General features: G+C 41.4%; 1 protein-coding gene across 3 annotated transcripts in view; it reads right to left on the bottom strand.

The window, feature by feature from the left end:
- pacs1 (phosphofurin acidic cluster sorting protein 1) overlaps positions 1–23,735 on the bottom strand; it is a 42,349-nt gene that overhangs the window by 9,050 nt on the left and 9,564 nt on the right. For all 3 annotated transcript variants that reach the window (XM_026327162.1, XM_026327156.2, XM_026327170.1), the window contains exons 2-10: positions 9,294–9,381; positions 8,164–8,253; positions 7,314–7,439; positions 4,095–4,239; positions 3,919–4,010; positions 2,763–2,840; positions 1,493–1,552; positions 739–899; positions 428–521 (exon numbers count right to left, since the gene is read on the bottom strand). In XM_026327162.1, the coding sequence (XP_026182947.1) occupies positions 428–521; positions 739–899; positions 1,493–1,552; positions 2,763–2,840; positions 3,919–4,010; positions 4,095–4,239; positions 7,314–7,439; positions 8,164–8,253; positions 9,294–9,381 (934 nt within the window). The remainder of the gene's footprint in view (positions 1–427; positions 522–738; positions 900–1,492; positions 1,553–2,762; positions 2,841–3,918; positions 4,011–4,094; positions 4,240–7,313; positions 7,440–8,163; positions 8,254–9,293; positions 9,382–23,735) is intronic.

The raw sequence follows: 23,735 nt of genomic DNA, 5'->3' as shown, positions 1-23,735 counted from the left end.
AGTGCCCTAAAGAAATGCCATATCCAGTAATTATTTGTTGTGAGACTGAAAAAATAAACTGCTAGCTATGTCACAACACCTCCTGACATTTATCTCTTTAGGGAATCACAGACAAAAAGAAGCTCATAGAGAGCTTATAGAAAATCCTTCATGTGATTACTAGCTGGAGAGTTTTATGATGAGTTGTAGGTGTGTTCTGTACTTGTAAAATCTGTCTTGTATACAAGTTCCAATGCGGTCTGGCTGCAGAATCAGACAACCTTTGGGGGACAATAAATATTTACTGCAGTCAGATCCTGGTGAAAGGGGAATAAAAATAATAATAAAAAAAAAAAAAACAGCTCTAGCCATTCAGGTTTTCTTAAGCACTGCACCCACACATACTGACGCTGTGGGCGACGCTTCCTCACAGATCCCAGTTACTCACCGGACTGAAAGTGTCTCGGCCCAAGCTGCCTTTGCTGTTCAGGCTGCCGATCTCTGTCTGTGAGCTGGACTGAGACATTCCCTCAAAAAACGGCCTGAACAGAGACACAAGAAAGCTGTTTTTAAAAAAAAAACAATACAACAATTTAACACATTCAATGCAAAACTGGCTAGATTCTGTCTCCTGTTATGCTTTAAATAATGAGCCATATTCACCATCAGAGGAGTCTCTGAACTGTTGTTCAGTGAGACCTGTGAGATTTTGCGGTGCCAAATGTGACATTGTCAAGTGTCTTGTGTTCGTCCTGTTACCTCAGTTTAGGCTTGGGTGTGCTGAGGATGCTGTCCGTCTCCTCCATCTCCGGCCCGCTGTCGCTGGGGTTGTACATCTCCAGACTGTCGTAGAGCTCGTCCAGGTCCTCCTCCACCTCCTGGATCTGCTCCCTGGACACGTGCTCCAGGCCAAAACCGACCTGGACGACACAGAGCAGACCACATAACCAACAGACACACTGCAGTTCAGCTTTCCATTTCCATACAACCTGGATCTACTGTATTAGCACGTACATTTGGATTTTACTCTGAGTTTATAAAGTTTGAGTATTAATAATTAATGCATTAATAAACAGGAGAAAAGCAGCCAGACAAACACCAGTGTATTGTTCAGAACACAGAAACACACACATACACACAGATGAAGTACTATGAGCAGCATGACATCAAACACACACATTTGGTTGATGGATTCACTCCAGAAACACATAAACACAGACACATTCCTGTTCTATTTTAATCTACAATGTTTAGTGTCTTTTCTTTTGAGCTGCCAGCTGAATCTCAGTTATTCTGCCACATCTCTCCCACACAGCTCGCTGCGTCCTCAAAGCCAAACCGAAATCCATGTTGACTTCAGCAACACGTCTGAAGCAGACACACACGTTGAACCTTTCACATGGAGTGGAAGTGTTGATATGTGATATAAGTTATATCAGGAGGGGAGCAGCCGTGAGAGGAGACAAAAAAAAAAAAAAAAAAAAAGGTGTGACAAATAAACTGTGGTGCTTACCTCATCAGTGACTTTAAACCTTTTCAGCAAGGCGACAAATTTCTGCTTGATGTTGGGTTGCTGAGAGAGAAAATGAGAAAAGATTAGGGATGGTATGACAGTCAGGAGATGGATGCTCAGGAGTGTGAGGGGGGTGTGTAGTATAGGAAGGGACGACAGGAGCGAGCTATAGAATTTCGAGTGCTCTTTTCACGCCCGATGACTCAGAACAACAACAGGCTGTTAATGGATACAACATGGGGATGTGCGCCTCAGGGGCTTCTCTTGAAATATGTGCGTGAAGTCGCTCATCAAGCATCTGGATAATTTAAAAAAATGTGTTGGAAACAGCTGGTGTGAAACAGTGATGTCACTAAATCTGGAGCCCTCCACACATCTTAATACAGAAACAATATGATGCCACTGGGCAAAAATATAATATTACATTATACATCACCACAGCTCTCAGTGCATTGTGGTTAGACAAATGGGGTGCTTATTAAAAAGGCCAGAAAAATATATTTAACAGATAGTAAAACAACAGATATCCAAATCCAATTTGTAGAGCGACCACTGTAGTGTAACTGATTTATACATATTTAAAGGGACTCTAGTGTATAATCGCAATCTCATTTCTCTTCAGTTTTTCCATTTTCGTTTTCTATTACCTGAGATCAGCAGTATCTTCTTAATCAGACTATATTTTAAAACAATCTCCTGGGTGTTTTCAGTAAAAACATTAGAAACCCAAAAAAGACTTCATCAGCAACATAATGTCTGAGTGGATGTGGAGAGCTGTAGTGTTGTAGGGGTTGTGTCCTAATTTGGTGCTAGAAAGAGGCAGAGGGTCGACTTCATGCCGTATGGGAATGTATATATGTGTGTATATGTGTGTTACCATGTGCAATTTGCAATACAGGGCAGAAGGAGTTATTGTTATTGCGAGTATTGGTGGTGAGCTGTGTCAGTGTTTGCCTCCTGGAAAACTGGCCTAAATAACGTGTATTGAGAATGAGAGGGAGCAAATGGATTTATGAAATAAAAATAAAAAAAAACAAGGGAGGGGGAGAGAGAGGGGGGAGCAGATAGATAAGGAGAGCAGGTTGAATAAGGTGAGGTAAGAGGCAGCAGAAGGGGGGGAGGTTCAGCGGTGCAGTCAAATCAAATTTTTTTTTTTTTTTTCATGAGGCAGGTTTGCTGCAAATTGCTTTACCGACAAAACAAGCAGGTAGCGAGATGGGGCGCGAGATGGAGAGTGCAGATGAATGAGGGGAGGTGAGCTTTTTCTTACTCTGGTGATGGCGGCGTTGGAAGGCAGCTTACGCCTCGGCTTTTTCTTCCTCACCTCCTCTTCTTCGTCAAATAAGTACTGAGAGGGAGGGGGACACAGAAGGTGAGATGGGTAAGGAGGGGTAACAGATTACTAATAACTGGGCCTTTTGTTTTTTAAATGAAATGACAACCCTCAGCAGTCAGAATTATACACACACAAAAAAAAAAAAGTGAATTAACCCTCAAGTTGAAACAGATCTGCTGTGACTCGTTTATTGCGTGTTGTTGCGACTCTATCCTTTCTAGTCTCGGTGCTTCAGCCAGTGTCCTCACCCCTGCACCATCACCTCACGCTCTTTATCTTCCCTCCTGTAGCTCAAGCTTTCCTCCATTCCTCCTTTCATCCTGTTCAATCTGGCCCCCAGAGCCTTGTTGCTCCCTTCTTATCCCCCTCCTTTATCTTTTTTGCTCCTTTCACTCTCTCCTCCATTCTCTTGCACTGATGGGTGCTGAGCCCTATCACATCCCCCTGAGCGCCGTTGCTTTCTCGCTCAAAATCCCAGAAAGCAGGTGACAGGAGAAAAAGAAACACAATCTCTCTGCTGATGCTTACATCAGTTTGGATCTGAACCTGCTCCCTGTTCACTGAAGGACACATCACAAGCAAATGAGGATGAAAATGGGCCAAACCCCAATCAGTAATTCAGTTTGAGCAAAAGCATAGACTGACTTCTATGGCTGCCTTCTTCTTGTTTTTTCTCTTACTAATCAGTGCACAGCTGAAAATCTTGCATGTTTTATACATGCAGAAGAAAATCTGGAACTATGGAAATGAATTAAAAAAAAACTGAAGTAAATTGATAGAATTAGTTTTTGTACATCTTATACTACTTTTAATGCAGACATTTATGATGTCTGCTCCTCATATGGTTTTAATAGCTATTATCAGAGTATAAAACAACAAAAAGGACATATTTACTCATGATATCTAAAAAAAAAAAAAAACTTCATATTTAAGCCTTCAACAAACAGTAGCTTCAAGCATCACAAGGCAAATTAAGGACAAACTGGGAGATAATATTTACACTACTTCCTAAAGTGACAGAGTGACTTAAGAAGGCTAGATTAGTGAAGTTAAAATAATCACTTGTTGCAGCTAGTATCACACAACACACCTGTCCATGAATGGGGTCATCACTGCCCTCCTGTTCTGAAGAGTAGCTCTCTTCCTCTTCTTCAGAGTAGTTGTCGATGTCTGGAGATCGGTCTGGGAATGCAGAAACAAGGTTAGTTAGAACACAGAAAGGGTAAGATGATGGGACACTAAATAAAGCAAAAAGCCTGTCCTCACCAGACATCTTGGCTTTGGGTGCCTCGTGGTCGATGGGCTGGCTGGACAGGGAGTAGACCCTGACCTCAGCGACAGGCACTGACGCATCCTTCAGCTGGCTGTGGAGCCCCAGAACCTGGGCCCCCTCGCTGGGGTGCTGCATCACCTGGACGAAGGAAAACAGATGAGACTGTGTCAGATCACAGTGGAGTTAGGTTCTCATTAGACTGTAGGTTTTAAAACTATTTAACCTCACAATTGTACAAAAGTACCATCTCTGCATGAATTTAACATCAATGTGGCACTGCCTGTAAAAACAGGAAAACACAGATACAGTTCTATGTCTATATGTTTATTTTTTCCCCAAACTCTACACCCTTGTATGGTTTAGATAAAAATCTGACAAGGTCCCAAAGAAACTGTTTTCTTACATGAGCTGCATCTGGACGGTAAATAATACTGCACAAATGGAAACAAGACTATTACTGAAGGAAACAACGTCAGATGCATAAAGCTCCTAAATAAAGGAGACTTCTTTCAAGAGCGGTCCTATTATACACACAGCAGAGATAAACAAAGCACAAAACGTGATTTAAATAGCAGAGAAGGAGGAATACAGCCAGACTAGGCAGACAAAGGCTCTGCAGATACAGGGGGAATAGGGAGAGAAAGGTTAGACAGCAGCATGTCAAGAACAGGAAGATAATGGAGGAAAAGACGAGGCTAAATATACAAAAATAACAGTCAAACACAACATCAGACCGTCGCCGACGACGACGGATGAAATGCAAACGTGAGGGAGCAAAAATCATCTTGCTCTGCTGCTGCAGCGAACAGCAGCTTCACGCCTCCTGTGTGTGTTTGTGTATCTACCTGAGCGACACACAGCCTCCTGATCACACTCAGAGAATGAAGTCTGAGCAGCTTATTACAGAGACGACCATAGCCACACATTAAAGACGCATACTGACATACATCCATTCACCTGGGAGATGCTCAGCTAACCTGCGTCTGATGCTTTAAACACTGCTGTTAAATGCTGCTTTCTAAAGCTTCGAGCAGCTGGGAGAAAGACAATTATGCAAATTGGTTCAAGCAAACATTATCAAGATTCAGGTTTCTGTTCTGAAATTCTGCCGTGGCTTTTTAAAACCCATTTATAAAAACTACAGAGTGAAACTACTGCATTGACTGATGTAATGCATTATGTCGTGCAGCATGTGGTGAATTCCTTCCTAAAACACACGTTTATCACACAGATAATAACAGCTTTTAAGTGTGACTATTTTCTCTTTCCATTACTGCGAAGCATTATGTGCCCTGCATGGCAGAGAAATTACAAAATGAAAACTGCAGCAGAATGAGGTGAAATTGTGCAAATCCTAGTTAAATGGCAGAACAAAACAAAAAAAAAAAAAAAACTGTTATGACCACAACAGTCAGAGTCGTGTTAGGTAAAAACAAAAAAAACAACTACAAAAAAAATTTGCTAAAAATATTGAACCTGTGAGATATTTTTAATGTATTTTATTACTAAAATGAAAAACAACTTCTCAGTATCATGAAAGCACATGCACAATAAATGACAAAACATTTTAGGCCTTGTTACTTTTCCTCGCGTTTAAAAATAACATCAGGTAGTAACGTGACATCCTGAGCAGTTCTTTACTGCAAAGCATTTATGACTTTGGTTCAGCAGTTCATTTTCACTGCTGGGTCAGTGGAAACTGCCTGTCATGTTGAAGAAGCTGTCAAAATGACATATCTTTGTAACTTCTAATGAGAATGTCTGAACTGAAAAATCCAAGCGAGTCCCCTGTAGCATTATAATTTCTCTGACACACAGAGCTTTAGGCGGAATATGCCAAGTGAATGTCGTTCAGGGACTTTTACTGTGGCTGGGAAGGAAAACGAGTTTGAACCTTTCATGCATATGAATCTGCATTTGTGTCCTTTACCCTCTGTGAAGCACTTTGCAGCCAACCTGTCTGCTGAAAGAACCTCATGAATAAAAATGTGACTTTATTTTACAGAGGCAGCTCTCGACAGCCGGCAGGCATCGCCCAAGACTTAAGTAACACAATAGTGTTGGTACAGAAGCCGTTTCATCGGGACTAGCAGTTTGCCTTAGGGTTGTTTGTACTGTATAAGCTTTTTCTCTTTTTAGTTTCAGTTTAATTTGCTTTTGATAGGAGAAACATCCTGGAAACCAAACCTACGTCTTCATTAACTGTATCCTCTTCTCTTTATAAATGTTTTGTGGTCAGACACAGCCTATGAAAACTAGAAAGAACGTCCACACACACACACACGAAATCAAACTTATTTGTAACAGCTTCATTTTGTGGTAGACAGAGGATGCAGGAAGCTTTTGGCAGAAGAGCTCAAAATCTAATTGGAAAGTTTGATCTATGGCGACATTTATGGTGGGCGAGAAAAGAACAGTGGGACAAAGACCGAAATCCAGCGTGCACTTTGTTGAATTGAGTTTAGATGAAAGTTAAATGAAGGTTATCCGGTTACTGTGATAAAAATTTCCTCATGATAACAAAGAAATATGGAAGAACAGATCTGTAGCATGACAAAAAAAAAAAACATCCCCTTTCTTCTAGTTCGAAAACACTTTGTGATGACGTTGTGAAAAGAAGTTAAACTGAGATCAGCCTGAAGCAGGACGCAGACGCTGTGCGCTTAGGGAACTGAACTTGTGACTGGTAGTTTGTCGGGTCAACAGCTCGGATCAGTTGGGACATTTGTCTGGCTGAAGAGGATGCGACTCTGCTGACTTGACAACTCACTGCTGACGTGCCCTCAAACACGAAACATAACCTCCATCTGCTGTTGGAGCTGCTCTGTGCCAAAAATACCCCAAAATGTTCCAAGCTGCGTGCATGCGGCCTTTCCTCCATCTACCTGCACTCATTACTTCAGTCACACACTTTACACTAAATTAGTTTAGTTTTGGTAAAACTGTAGTTTTTTATAATTTGTGCACCAAATGCTTTTAAATGGTATTTTTAAAATTCTATTTACCGTACACTTGTTTTTAATAATCACAAAGCTTAGATTTTATTTAGATTAATAAACAGATTCCCAGATGTTTTTCAAAATAATTAGCCCTCACTTGCTATCAAAACTTCATCAGTGGCTTTAAGGAATTCAGGGGAAAATGGATTTGTAATTGCAGCAACAGTATAAAGAGAAAAACACTTGTTTAACAGTAGATTCTAGGTATTATACCTCGGCCATGTTGATAAGACCCAGGGCCAGAGTCTTGTAGCCCAGGATGGTGCGATTCTTGTATCGCTTCCGTCTCTGCAGCATGATCTGAAGCTTGTTGGCGTCTCTTTTCAGGAAGTGTGGGTACTGTGGGTACAAACACACACGTCAGCAAACACATGCCCAGGTGCAGTCACAACAGCAGCTGCCAGGCAGGTGATTGACCTGTTCAGACCAACAGAGAGATGGCATTTGTTTCCTAGGGTCAGGGTAATTAGGATGAACTAACAGGCTTGTGGTGCAACAGCAGTCCTCTGGTGCCTCTGGTGTCAAACCCTTTAGCCACATCTGAACTATGACATAACCCACCATTAAAGTGCTCACCAGATGCACCACAACTGGAACAAAAGAAACTCCTGCAACAATGTGCAAAGTAGTGAAGTAACTCTGCTTTTCTGTTTTAGCAGGTTTCCTCTCTGCAGAAGGTTTAATGTGCCACGTGTGGCTCAGTGCACTGAGTCAGATCCAGACAGAGAAATTCCCTGAGCCTTTAGAAACATGGTTCATGTTATTTTTCCTCTGATTACTAAAACATAATATGAATTTGCTGTGGCTTGTGAGAATTTTTCTTTTGTTATTTTGGATTTATTTCAAAAATGTGAAATCTCTTTAGCTTCTGGCAGTTCTCATGATCTGGTGAGAAAATTAAGATTTAAAATATGTTATGATAAGATTGGTTTTGGTTTCTAATTAAATAAATATAATAAAGACAAAACCTATTTAACCAATTTCTATCAGACAGAAAAACGTAGAGGTTTTGTTTGCCTTTGAGACAGACAGGGACCTGACTTTCCTGAACCTGGGCCCGTACCTGCAGGGAGAAGGTGAGCTGCAGGTCGGTTTCTGTCAGCCCTGCTGAGGACAGCAGGATCTCATTGGAGCGCAGGATCCGCTTGGAGCCCTGAGGAAGTGACGGAGGGAGAAAAGAGAGAGAAAAGATAACAGATGAAAAGATTTCTATTAGCGTGCCCTGGCCAACTCCAGCAGCCAAAACAATGAACTCTCATCAACCGCATGCAGAGAGAGGAGCGTGGGAGAACCAGAGGCCGAGCAAAAGGGAGGTGAAGAAGATGAAACTGACTGATAAGGGGGAGCAGAGAGGGGAGAATGTGTGAGTGGCAAGAAGCAGCATGGAAGAAGAATTAAAACAGCTTGAAAAGCTTTATGTGCCAGAAACAGAGAATCCAATGGTGTATGTAGTTAGAAAACAAGACAGAGAAAATGAAGAGTGAACAGAAGCTAAAGAACATAAACGGATGTCTTAACATCTTAATCTGGATAATTTACTAAATTACAAGAAAATTGTTGGTTTATATCAGTGAACAAACTAGAGATAAACACATAAAAAAAAAAAAAAAAAAAAAAAAAAGAAATTGGAAGTGAATAAGGAGAAATATTATGCATGAAAAGCTCCACAAAATAAACCAATATACAAAATTTAAATGGAGTCAACAGCAATGAGGCCTTTAAATCCCCAAACTGACAATCTTTATGTTGCGGGAAAAAAAAAAAAAAAAACTTTTAATACTGTTGACAGACAGAAAGCTGTAAACATCTCTATTCCTCGCAAGCATAAGCGGAAAGTCATTTAGTGTTCACACACTGTGGAGGAGCTGCAGAAAGGCTTTTGGCTGTAAAAGGGGAGGAAGTGTGTCCAGAGAAAATAACCTGACTCAGCAAAACAATGAACACAGCAGAAGTAGAAAAAGAGGAAAAAGTGATACTCTGTGGTTGATTCAACATTTCAACATCTACTGGTCTCTTGGGTTGACATACATAATGAAAAAAAAAAAAAGCTTCAACACAGTTTTGGTGATTAAAGATAAAGAAATCAAAGTGACTGTGGTCTGGTGAAATAGTCCTTTTAAATGTGATCATTACTGCATTTAAACAGTCCTCCTGCTGTCGCTTTTGTTTTCTGGCTGCAGAGGCACCTCATACCTGCAGTTTGACTGCGATGACCACAGAGGTGAGGTCTTTATCCAGCTCCTTTAGCATGATCAGCTTCTTCAGAGTCAGGTTGAACAGCCTGCAGGAAACACACAAGAAGACCAAATATCAGATTTCACGCTTCAAGCAACATGTCATCAACGATTCATTCATTTACCACAGAGCTAGGCTGTCAGGTTTGGCCAACGTGTGGACAGTTTACCAAAAAAATTTTTTTTTAAAAAACTGCTTGACACACATTTGTCATCAACGCCTACTTAAGATATTTATACTGCTTATTATTTCCCTGCTTATGCAACTCCCTGTGACTAACATTAGTTCTGCCTGGAGAGTGTGAAATGGATAAGAAACTGTCAAATCGCTCACCAGTGATATACTGTATCTACAACTTGTAACTCAACAGAGCTTGCATTTGCGTTTCTGAGTGATGGTACCTAAACATGGCTCTGCTGGCATATCACTCCATCTCATCAAAAAAAAAACAAAAAAACAAAAGCATTAAGCATGAAATGCAACTGTAAAGATGAAGCAACAGGCATACGTCGAAGCCCTCTATATCATCAGACTAAAGCATAATATAAACTAAACGTACATATGACGTCATGGGCTCAAAACCAACTTATAATTATGGTAATCTGTCATTAGCTTCCTCTTCCATCCCTACATGCTCTCTCTGTCAAGAGGACAATCCAATAAAGCAAAATAAGAGAGGCGTGTAGAGCAGCTTTGTGTTTTAGTGGATGACAAGTTGTTCGAAAAGATTTAATTCAGTCCACAATGGGAATGAAAATGGTTTGCTATTTTTATAAGTCCTTTTATCCAACTGTAGCCAACGCTTACGTCAGCACAAAAACACAAATATAACTATATTGGATACCTTCCATTTGCAGAAACAAGGGTTCATTTAAGTACAACCTGTACATTAGCCATGAATTTCCTTCTTAGTCACAGTAAACACACGCACACACTCACACACACGCACGCGCGCACACACACACGCACACACACACGCACACACACACACAAGAGGCTTAAAGTGTTCGAAGACACAGAGACATACAAGACCAGAAGCACTTAAAGAACTGAAATGGAATCAGAGAAACGACACCACACCCAGACGGCAACTGTGCAGCCAGGGGTCAGTCTGTTCAATAATTCATCTCAAAGGCTTTAAAGACAGAAAGAAAACCACGAAAAACCGAGCTGGTGGGAGCGTCTGGGGGGATATCAAGAAAAGATGACGAGAAACAAAAGGGAGGGGGGAAAAACAACATCTTCACAAAGAGTGATACGAAGTAAAAAGGCAACCACAGACAGGCTGACAAGAACCAGAGAGAAAGGAAAATTACATAGAAGGGAGATAGAGGAAAGTGACAAACTACAAAAAGGAAATTTCGAGACAGCAATGAATATGGAGAAGAGGGGAAAAAAAAAAAAACAAGCAGACAAAGACAAGAGAAGAGAGAAGGCAGGAGAAAGAAACATGAAATAGAAGAAAAAACTGAGATCTGTGGATGACAGATGCTGACAATGTGTCGGGAAAGAGATTAGCTGTCTGGCATCACAAATATGAAAAAGTCTTATTTTATTCAAAACAGCAGAAGATGCATTTAACATTCCTAATATGTTCCATGCATACAAGAAGAGTCTAGCTGCCGGAGAATAAGTGACTATCATCACGTCACATGCAGTGCAGTGCTGGCACAGGGAGTGGAGGTCAGAGCCTAGAACAACTCTGCATACAGGCAATAAAGAGTCGACACAATCAATAATGAAAACAGCTGCCAAAGCTCCATATAGATCAATCATCCAAACAGGACAGAGGTTATCTGATGACAACCAGGGAGAAGGACTGATACATAGATAGATACACACACACACACACACACACTCCAACTTCAATGCAACTCTTCATGACAAATAGAAAGATTAAAGGCAGCGAGAGTGGACAGAAAACTCACAGCTCAATACAAACACACCCTCAGCTCCCTCTCATCTCACCTGGGTCTCCATCCAAATCCACCCCACTCAGTGCCTTTCATTTTTCTTGCAGCACTCCCAATCCAGCTCTAAAATTGACTTCAAGTGGCCTCGGCCGCTGATGCAACCACTGAAAAACCCGGCGACAAACACCAAGAGCATTTTCTTTTTAATCCCAGGGCTTCCTGCACGAGATCAAAGTGGACAGGCTGAACCTATGTAATAAAAAACGAATCCATTCTCTTCCCTCTGATGGAGAAAGGACAGCTAAGATCAGCTTGTGTCTTCACTGCGGGATGTGAATGGAGTGAATCAGGGGAGGACAGAGGAGAATGGGGGAGAGATAAGGGACATTCAGCCTGAAAGACTGAGAAAATCTGCTTAAATTTAGCAGACAAAGCCAAATGCAAGCCACACTAGCTTATTTGAATTAGCACAAAACTCTATCTAGATCCTGGTATTTAGGTCACTGGGCTACATATAAAAACGTGAACTTCTGCACTACTGCGATCTGCTCAACTGGAACACATTTTTCAGCAGGTAATGTGGAAGGATGGCAGCTCGCCCCACTACACTTTGTATGACGTCAGTCTTGGCAGTTGAGGGCCTGCACCTGCTCCGTAGCGTTTCCCTCCTAGAGTGCGATCAATCAAGAAGCTGATGAAATTTGAAAAATGATTATGAGACCACAGTGGCCTTCGCAATCAGACATCAGAGCTGCTGGGTTATTGCTTCAGAGGGTCCTAAACCAGTGGACACCCTCAAATCAGTGCAGAGCCAGTACTGAAATAGAGGCAGAAATCCTCAGTTTACTAATCAGGTAGCAGAAAACTACTCTCTTAATTCTTAACTGCTCAGTGGATCATTACTTGCATGATGTAATGGCTGCACAAATGCTGAATTTCCCTTGAGGAAAAACTTACAGTAAACAACTAATCAGTACTTCATTGTTACTGAGTAAATGGATGCAAATACCAGTGGGATTTCTGCAAAGGCTAAAACACAAGCTTTCCATTAAAGCATCACGCAGGAACTCATTTTACTGCTTCTCGATCAGGTTAAGGATCAGACATCTCTTTATCAAAAGGGAAGATCCTTAAAGGAATTTATAAGCAATTCATATAAAAACTTGTAAGTAATGAGCAGAAAAATCTGAAAAACAGGATAGAAATGACAGAAAACCATAAGCTTCTAGTTTCATTCATTATTTTTACATTTATCCCATAGGACAATTTGCAGGCTACCTTTATTCAGCCACCGTAAACACCTATAGATGAGACGCTGTCTTAAAAAGCACAGCTACAGCCTTGACTGCGGCACAGCTACACTTACAGTAACTTGTCCCCACAGCTGACAAGGGGAACCACGCATGGTAAAGGTCAAAACAGTCCGCCTGCCATGAACGTTTCCTCTCCAATCCAATTCACACTTGTCTGCTGTGCCTCCTCAGCAGCCTGTCACGACACCTCAACGGTCACTAGGCATTATTATCAGAGAGCAAAATAAATCAGGGTGTGATGGCAAGGAGGAAAGGAAAAATCTTTCTTGTACAAATATTTACAAACCATCTATAGAGCAACAGCTGGGATATAATTATAGGCTGCAATTCATAATGGAAAATACAACAGGCCAATTTGTCTTTTTAGTGAGTTTGGCTTAGCCAGGATTTTGATTAATTCCCACTAGGCTCCAATTCTCTGTGGACCTCACACATACTGCACTTTCTAGCATGAGGGTGATCTGATAAGATGGAGAGAAAAACTAGGGGTGAGAGACAGGCTCTCATTAAAAAAAATTACACCACATGATTGTACAATTTGGACACTGTACACAGAGAGATCTGTAAAATACCCATTAAAAATGCATTAGTTACTTTTGCACAATAAAGTGTATTTATTTAAACTGTGGTGAGATTTTAGTTCCTTCATCCATGCACTTTGGTCAGGTATACTACCATCTGGTGAAATTGCTATTTTCACTAAAAGAACGGAGGCTGACTCCTGATTGAGTCTCTGCATCCATCCTGCATGTTCTGTCAGTTTCTACAGGCTTGGTGGAGCATCATGCTCAGTAAGACGTAAAGTAGCGGTTACTCACAAGTGCACTAAACTGGCCAACGCTTTTCTGTGGTTTGCCAAACTGCACTTCACTTATTATATCATCTGTTGCAGCCCTTCCTGTTAAGCACCTACAGACGATTAAACAATCGTCTGTAAAAAGTTCAGTCAGGTGCAGTTTGAGTAAGGCTTGTTCCTTTTCACTTGTTAAAGTCAATACTGTGAGCCCCTGCCAGGTTATAGGCTCCCATCGAACGCTTGTATAAAACGATACATCATCTCGAGGATGTGAGATGAGTGGGGCAGCTTTCCAGTTGCAGCATAAGTGACATATATCTATCATATGCACACTTATTTTCACCACTGTTTCAAATGCACATAATGTCTGGAGCATGCCACAGCCCCAAGAAGTGAACAAGTTTGTTACATATCAGAAAAATAAAGAAACCACAAGCAAAATCTTTTCTGATACTAAATATAATAAATTGAATATTCAGTTAAATGATGTCAGGTTTGCCTCTGGGAATGGTAAGTGTTAGCTGGAATTTCTATGTTGTTGCGTTTCTCAAAGTTAAATTACCAGTAGGTAATTAGTTGAAAGTTTTTGACATATAATTCATATGTTGATGAGGACCATGCAATAGGGTCAAAAGCTCTGAAACAAGCGAGTAATTAGAGCCTGAGTTGAGACTGGCCCATCAGTTTGGATTTTTGATGAGCATTTCATTATCTCATTTACACAAACATGCCAAATATTTGCTGGTTCCAAAGTTCAGTTGGCAGTTTTTCTTGGTTTTAGATCATTTTACATAAATTAGTATTTGGGAGGCTTTGACTAATCAGCAGTGAATAAATGCTCAATTCCCCTTTGGCTGCTAACGCCTCGTGTTTTCCCAGCTATTCGTCCTATTTGTTTATGTTTATTTGCTGGGAGAAAAGGCATGGGCGGATGAAAGGAGGGAGCTGACTGGTAGAGAGCAGCTCGATATTGTCTGTGGGAAGATTGACCTCTGACATTTTACAAAGGCCAGTCTCCACAGTCATAAAACAACAAATATCAAATAGAAGGAAGGAAAAGCAAGTTGACGCATGATGTAAAAAGAATCAGTATTAGCCATCACTAATTTACATTGGCTTCAGAAACTATTCAAACCCCTTTATCTTTGGCATACTGTGTTTTGCTGTGGATATAATTTTAAACCTTTTGGCAGCACCGAACAACAGACACACAGTTTGATGACAGTTTGCCATATTAACCTGTTCCTCTGTTGTGAGACACTTTAAAATGATACACAAAAGCAGCAAATCCTAAGATTTTGAAGCTTTCTGTACAATGAATGGTTCTGGTAAGTACAAGCAGACAACAATACAGTAACAATGACGAATTTAACCACAAGTGTGCGGGTGTGTGTGGGTGTGAAGGCCTGTGGCTTTAAGAGGAAGATGCTTATGGTTCCCTTGACAGGAGTCCGTCATGGGAAGTGTGACCTTGTCATGTCGTGCAAGACAAACAACACACTAAGTACACAGTAGGAAAAAATGCATTTTCCACTGACCTTCAATCCACGTCCTCTAATTTACCCCTCGATAACTGTGATCAGTGACGGTGCCAACTGTGACGTTGACAGAAAGAGTGAGTGTCTTAGCCTTCGTCTTTATTAGCTTCTGCTGCCCCTCTCCTCCAGACTCCTTATCAATCCATTACATGGATTAGACCACCCCTGACCCCACACCCAGGCCAGATGCTGCTTGTTTTTGGCTGAGTGACAACCAGTGGGTTTTACATAACAGAAACAATATTCTGAATCGATGTCAGTTTCATCACAATGTCCAGTCAATCTCAAACTGATTTTTTTGGATGTTCCAATAAATAAACCACAAATCAAAATAAAGAGATGAAGTAAACAGTAAACAGTGAATATTGAACATACCCGCATGAGTACAAAAATACGATTTATACTTTAAGTACTTCAAAATGAAAACTACAAATAGAAGCTAAGGGACTAATGAATGGTTAGAACATGACAGTGCCTTTAATATGAGCTAAATCAGATACAACATGACGGCAGAAAACAACAGGATGATGTTAATGAAAACAGTTTCCACATATCGATGTATGTGACAGAGCTGCAACAACAGCAAACTGAGAATTAACTGGCAACTATTTTGACAATTGAATAACTGTTGAATAAATGTAGTCTTCATCTGAAGAAATAGAATTTGCTGGTGTTAAATGTCATAACAAATAATGAGCAGATTAAACAACCGTAAAAATAGTTTGCTGAAGCCTCGGAACTACTAACCAAGATGACAACAGATGCTCAGAGAAGCAAACCATGATCCAGTAATGCTAGTCACGTCAGAAAAAACAAACATTAACTCATTTTGTTTAGTTCACTCTCATCAACCCCACTAAGCTGCCCTCCAGCAAGCCCCGTAGCCTGATCTGTTCCACTGGCAGGACACAGACTGTGGTTGCAGCTGGTGTTGCCTCTTCAAGGCAGGAAGAGTTTCAAAATAAATGCCTGAGCTTTGTTTGGACAAAAGAGCACTTGCTGTTTATTGTATGATAGATTACCTAAAATGCTTCGAGCCACATTTAAGGACGAGACCAGACTTGTATAAATGTGCAGACTAAAGCTAGAAAAACAATAGCGCAGTGCACAGCAGAGCTATCACTCAAGCTGTCAGTATAAGCCATCAATGTGTTGTTTTCAGGGAGGAAACTTTATAAAAAAAAATCCATCTGACAGTTCAACATGATATCATGTTGTTTTAATACACCCTGGCATGATTTCATAACTTATTTCTACTAATTTAAATGACATGCGATTCATGATCTCCATTAGAAACATCATTTTTCATGGTATCACCGTACAGAAAATGTTTATTATATATTATAATAAATGTTTAATTAATAACTAGCTAGTCAAATATTTAACTAGACACGTAACAACTGAAACTATCAGCACTTACTCAGCAGTTAATGACATGTTTTAGACATCAGCTTAATCACACACTAGCATACAGGGGAAATGGACACACCAGAATGTGATCAAAGTGGGTTTGTGTGTGTTTAAGTGCCAGCATTTGGTAAAGTCAGCCAAACCCTATTTCCCCTTCATACACACTTTCAAGAGTCACTTTGATCTCGGAGGATTTACGGCCGAGCTTATAGGCCTTCACACACAGATACACACACATCTGTGCAGTAGCACTTTTTGTGTGTGTGTGTGTGTGTGTGTGGGAGATGAAGTAGGTTTTGATGCTGAGGTGGTCAGTGAACTTACCAGTGGTCTTCACGTACACATGCACAAGCCACACAGTCACTCCGTAAAGACAAAGAGGGAGAATCAGCTAGAGAAAGAATGAAAGAAAGGGCTCTCCCAACAATATTTGGTAGTGCGGACACTCACAGGCAGCAAAAATAACAAGCGTTTGGTTCCTCACTAACAACAGTCTTAAAATAGCTCTCGGCTGAGTGGAGACGGCCTGTAAAGATGTCAACAGTTTGGCAGAGCAGCGCTGAATCATTTCGCCTCCTCTTGCTTTTATATTAAAATGCAAACAGCATAATTCTTCTGAAAACAGATCTCAAGCACTCAGTACATTATTAATGAGTGACAGCGTAGCATGAGCTGGTGAAGTGTAGACGTGTCTCGACTGCAACAACACACTGTGTGGTTAACTATGTTTGACCTTGTAGGCAAAGAAAATGTATGTGTGAGCCTTCAAAAACATCTTATAGCACTCTCTGATTTTCATGTCACCTTTTTAGCCATTAAACGACAGACTGATGAGAGCCTAGCGTCATTAAAGTAATGAGTAGGAGGAGCAGAAATGAGGATCTGGTTATCTTCTGTTCCTCTGCTGTGGTCAAAGAGACACAGACACTGTCACTGCTCATTTTACTCCAGTGCTGATAGAAGGAAAACATGCCTGATACAAAAATAGCTGCTAAAGAATGAAGTAGTTTCGTTAAAATGATGTCACGCATGAGTTTCACACTAACCCACAGCAAGAATACTGAATTTATACACCTGATGACCTGCTCACACCAACCAACAATAAAATGCTTAGTAGGATCCCTAGAAAGGACTAGCAATGGATGGAGAACATCTAAAATAATGCATGAATGCTACCAAGCCATAAGCTCAGAACATTTTCCGGACTTGCACTTGCAAGATCACATTATCTCGACTTCACGCCCAAAGTTTCACTTTCGAGAGTGTCGTCGAGACGGAGATCTGCCTACGTGAGGTCCCCAAAGAGCCGAGGACCTGTGGTTGCCTTTATTTTATCTGAAAGCCCCTCTCTCTAAAGAGCACAACCTGCCTGCAGAGCAGAATGAGTCATAAAGCTCTGCAGTCTGCTCTGCTTCTCATCCATGACCCTCTGACATCTTTGTGACAGCCAATGAGCTGCTGGAGGAGGCGGGACCTACAGAGTGGAGAAGGGGCGTGGCGTTGGGTGGCCAAGACGTCAATAATGGGGGAGAGAAATTGTGTTAGGGCTAAAGATGGGGTTGGCGCAACCCTGAGCAACGCACGTGTGTATGTGTGTGCAGGTGTGTGTGTGTGTGTGTGTGTGTGTGTGTGTGTGTGTGTGTGTGTGTGTGTGTGTGTGTGTGTGTGTGTATAGCCTATACCCCCCAGCCTGGTCTCACTTATCATGCTGGTCACAGAGGCGGTTAGATTCCAGTGAAGCTCCCACAGTTTTGCAGCAGACTACTGATCCACTAACATAAAAATGAATAGGGACCACAGCAGAACGTCTGTTAGTGAAGAAACGACACGTTCTTGAAGGGGTGTGTTTGAATGCTTCTGTGTTTTTACAGACACAGACAGATCAACAACGTTTTTGCCAATCTATGTTTCTTTTCAAGGTAGTGTTTAGATTTCATCTCTACCTTGTCTGACTGCAGATGAAACACAGCGCATAAACATGTGAAACACTTAAACACACCACAAAATGCTCACTTAAAATTCTAAGTGCATCATACGCCAGCTAAACATAAAACCTGCAGCAGATGCATATTAAACAGGCTGACTGCTGGATTCTCAAACGGTTCTGGTTGGCACGTCAATTAAATGACTCAATAAAAATAAAAAGCTATATCCCGAAAAACAAATATCAGCCGAGAGTGGGAGGAATCACATCTAACGTTGTCTGACTCATGGAGCTGGAGATGTGTTTGATTTGATGAACAATCTCGTTCTAAAAAGTATTGCTTGTGACTGTCAATCTTTCTCTTAGTTAGCCTGATTCAGCTTTCAACAGCGTGCCATGGTTTTCATCAGCAGACAGTTGTCTCAGATAACTGGCTTCCAGAAAAAGCTAGTACTCGAAGTAGAACTTACATTAATGTTTTAGCATTTGTTGAAATCCACTCCTGAACACTGGGAGGGAACCATATAAACATGTACACAGAGGAAGCGAATTGCGGTTCAGCAGATCAATACGCATGACTGCTTTACTATTATAAAAGGAGGGAGAGAGAAAGAGGGAGAGAAGAAGAAAAGGGGAAAAGAGCAGCAGGAGAGCAGGGAAACAGGACACTAATCCAGTAGCTTTTAATATAGTCTGTGTTGATCCAATCTGCATTTCTCCAGTCGCATTTAAAAGCCAGCGTCTGCCTCTATTTATTATGGTTAAGCATTGATTTAATAACTGTGTCCCAGACTTTGACTGATCCACTGGTGTACCGTGCCTTTAAGAGCCGCTAACCAGATTAGTTTACTTTTCAAAATAGTGTCTCAGAGTCTGTTTGATACCAGATGTAAAATTCATATCTTAGCTTTAAATGCCGCTTCATTAAGATTTCAGTCTGTAGCTGTGAGTACATACAAAAAGCTCAGTCACTTTTTTACTATTTTAGAGGCTGGTGGAGGGATGTAAGAGCTCATCACCTCAAAAGCAGAAAATGTCACCAAATTCATTATCTTCTGCTTAAAATACATGGAAATTGTTCTTCCCAAAATGTTTGCTCATATCTGTATAAAGAATTACAAAGAGGCACCAACACAGTAGATTTAAAACTCACCTTGACATACAGGGTGCGTTTCAACAAATCATAAAAGCGAAGAACAACGTAACATTAAACTACCTTTCATCAGCTAATGGCTTTGGGAGACGTCGGCCTCCTGTTGCCCTAATCTTTTCGCCTGTCTCTGCTTTTGTTGTTGTGGTTTCAGTACCTGTGAGCTTCCATGGCAATCTAGAAGTGCTTTATTAGGGGTTATAATTAAATGCAGTGTGAGACATGACTGTAGTGTGGCCACTGACGTTCTACTGGATAAGAGACGTTGGGTTTTTGCCAGAGAATTGTGTTCAGGTGGATAAGAAGTGAAATGACGCTGACCTGCCAGGCTCTGTTCCTCCTCTATGACATTTCCCTTTTCCATTGTGTGTGTGTGTGTGTGTGTGTATGTGTGTGTGTGTGTGCGTGGAAGAAAGACAACCAGCATTTATTAACTGAATCTATTAATAATTCCGCAAGCCTGAGCCTGTCACTGTGGGTGTTTAAGCGTTTTTCGTGTAACTAACTGGATGTAATATCATTTGGAAGGTGTGTTTCCTGCATCGGAGGATGGCAGGCTCTTACAACATGGGTCACGGTCACACTGACAACACATTAGGACATCAGGAAATGTGTTTTTGTGTGTGTTGCAGGCTTATTGTCTCCTTACTCTCGAATTTCCCCCCATTTCTTATCTCTCCCAGTAACACAAGCTGTCCACCACTGTCCGCCAACAAAGAGCACGACTGTCCTTCTGCTTTTCATCTCCTGCCTACTCTCTTCTCTCTATTCAAGTCTTTTTCCATTTCTCCTCTGGCAATCTATGGTTCTACATCCTCTCCATCTGTCTCATCTGATGGTGCCTCTGTTTCCTTCTATCCCATCATCCTGCTCCTCCTTCCGCTCCAGTTTTCACCAATCAAACCAGCCCCTGCCTTTTATAAAACTGGTATGCAGGTACTTTACTTTTTCAAAATCAAATCCCCCCCCCCCCCCCCGCCTTGCTCCAAACTAGGCACGAGTGTCAGAGCATCTTGTATCAGTCACACTATATTACAATCGAAGTGCCATGTATTGAAAGCATAGGGCTACTGTTGGACCATCATTTGCTGAGTAAAAACAAGATGCATTAAGTTTTGTCTGATTCAACTCGGGATATGACACTGATTGATCAAGACTGCACTACCTCCACTATCTCATTTCCAGGGGAAAACCAATACGTCTGTAAGTAAGGTTGAAGTGAGGTGTAAAAACCTCAACATGCAAATCCAAAAAAACAGCTTCAACACGATTTACAAAATCAAGAGGTATGAAAAGTAACTGGGTTGAACTTTGGAGCTAATTCTGAGCTAATTCTCATTCTGTAATACAAAAGTTTGTAAGTGTCTAACTTCAAATGTGTGAAGATGCCTGAGGATGCTAAACATCAGCACAAACAGCTTATGAAACACCCCAACACTTCCCACCTCTGTGCAGCGGCACGCTTTTAGTCGACAAAAACACCCCCCACCCACCCCCACCCCCACCCCTCCACCCTCACCCCACACACACCCTTCACACAAACTGCCTTCCTACTCCATCCTGCATGCACCAGGTCAACTTGCGATGTGATGAGCTCCTACATGGGTGTTTGCACTGGTGAATAAGCACATCAGCCTGCCAGCACGTGTGTGTGTGTGTGTGTGTGTGTGGTGTGTGTGTTACTGAATTTAAACAGTGAGTAAATATATGTGTCAGAGTATGTGGAGAACAACAGAGTGAAAGAAAAAAGAGTGGGTGAGTGTATGTCGGCATAAATAGGTTATAGGTCTCACATAACATGACGGTGGTGTGTGTGTGTGTTGTATATTCAGTACAACCATGGACAACATGTACTATATGCACCACTGAGCATGTGGTTTCTTCATACTGCTAGACCATAAAGCAGTTAATGTATGTCTCTATCAGCGTGTGTTTGTCACACACACACACACACACACACACACACACACACACACACACACACACACACACACACACACACACACACGTTTATATGAAGCTTCTTATTGAACACTACTGCCCCACGCGTGCACATGTGTCTGCGTGTGCTCAGCTCAGACCAAAACCTGGCACGACTCTTCACTGTGTGCTTTTGCCCACAGCAGGGGAGCTATTTGAGCATGTGACTGCATGTAGGTGGTTAGGCACTCCATTTTTTATTTTTTATGTTGTTATACTAAGCTATCTAGTATGCGTATCGGTACGTGGGTGGCAGCTGCCTGGTTTTGGAAGGAATGTGAGCTGTGCGTGAGTCTTAGCGAGGTGAGCTTTCAATCAAATCCCTGGATGAAATGAAAGATGGACAGATAAATAATGAGCACAGAGCAAACAAGTGAGACAGTGAAGGTGAGCACATCGAGTTACAGCGCATGAACAATGTTGTGTTGGTGACGAGGGTAGGGGGAAAAAAAGCAAGTCACTCATGAAACTGTATAGATGTATGAATGTGTGCTGTGCTTCCCCTGGGGGGCTAGAGTGCCATCTGCACACCGACATGCAGCTTTGCTCTACATCTCAGCTGGAAAAAAAATGTTTTAAATATATTATATATAAACATATATATAATATATGAAAAAAAAAAACAAGGTTCACAGATCACATCCAATCTCCTCTACAAACACAGTTATACACTTATTAGACTGTTATGTGACTCCTAAAAAAATATGACACAGGAAGAGATAAGCAGCGTTTTTCACAGCAAGAGTGACAAAAAGCAGAAAGCAGCATATGGCCTGTGAAACAGAGCATTAGAAACCAGGAAGACATGGACCTTATGGTGCCTTCAGTAGGTGTCGCACACACAAGCCCAACACAGATCTGACTTTTTTTTTTTCCCAAGTCTCTTCGACATTCACATGATTGTAATGCAGAGCATTAAGGATGAAGTGTCACTTCTGATAGGAAACCAGAAACGAATATTGATATTTGTCCTCTGCACTGTGGTAAACAGGCAAAAAACCTGATGTAAAAACAAACAAAAAAAAAAAAAAAAAAAAAAAAAGCAGGAACCCCTTAACATCATTCATTGTTGCTGAATTTAACATCATTCATTGTTGCGGAATTTAACATCATTCATTGTTGCTGAATTTACAGTGAGAATCACCTGAAAACACAACACGGTGTTTCCATTTCAAAGCTCAACCACATGTAAGGACTTTCAGGGGCTTTTAGGATGGGAAGTACCAGTTTAGTCCAGCCAAAGTTTCAATAGACTTCAATCCACACATATCTTTGTTTTTGAATAGGGAGTGCACTGTGGGGTGTTTGCTTTGTTTCAACAGCATTTAACTCCTACATGAAGCATAATAACTGGTAATGGACAAACAGGTGGAGAGGTAGAAACTCAAGAACACAGGAGGGAGAAGCAAAAGATGAGGAGGAAACAAGGGTGACAAATAAATTAAAGTGGAGGAATCTGCCATCTCTATTCCTTTCCAACAAATCACCCTGACTTTGATGTTGTCCTTCACTAATAACGCCTCCCTTTTTATTTTTCCTCCCATCAGCCTTTCCTCCCCCTCCCCCTCGTCCTCCTCCTCACCTTCATCCACTTGAGCTCATTTTAGTCTCCTTCACAGGCTAATCCTTTTTTCTCCCCTGCCATCTCTCCCTTTGGCTTCACTCTCCCTCCGCCCTGACTTCTCACAATGGGCCCTCCTCGCCTTGTTCTCATCATCCTCTTCTCGTCCCCCTCCGCCTGCCTTGTTTCATCATTTGTGCATGATACATATTTTCTCTGCTTTACCCAGGCCCTTTAAAAGGCCATTTTGTTACCACTCCATTATTCAGTGTGACATTGTCTTTTATTATGCCCTACACAGTCACTACTGAATTATGTATTCAGACAGTTTGATGTTGTTCTCGGTTCGTTAACTAATGTACGTGCAGCACAGTTGAGCCTCTTTAAACAAAATGGTAGTAAATGCTGCAAAGAACGGTTTGCTGGATAAATGATCGATAACGTGTCACAAAGTGACCTGGTGCAGAAAAATATAACAGCTCCAAAGCTGTTCTACTATTTTCCTATTATTTAACTGTATGCAGACAGAAGCCGGGTTGGAATACTAAGATCTGAGATCTGAGATAATATTGTTGGCCAGCTGTCTTCAACAGACATTTACAATCAGCCTACTACTATTCTATAGTATCTGTTGCTGGTATATGCTGTTTTTTCCATTCATCCATCATCTATACCTGCTTATTCCTTAACCAGGGTCACAGGGATCAGCTGGAGCCTATCGCAGCTCTCTTTGGGTGAAAGGCAGGGGTACACCCTGGACAGGTCCCCAGTCCATCACAGGGCCACATAGAGACAAACAACCTCACACACTCACA

This window comes from Mastacembelus armatus, chromosome 18, assembly GCF_900324485.2.
Source record: "Mastacembelus armatus chromosome 18, fMasArm1.2, whole genome shotgun sequence".
NCBI classification, from domain to species: Eukaryota; Metazoa; Chordata; class Actinopteri; order Synbranchiformes; family Mastacembelidae; genus Mastacembelus; species Mastacembelus armatus.
This window is presented reverse-complemented; position numbering and strand designations above follow the sequence as displayed.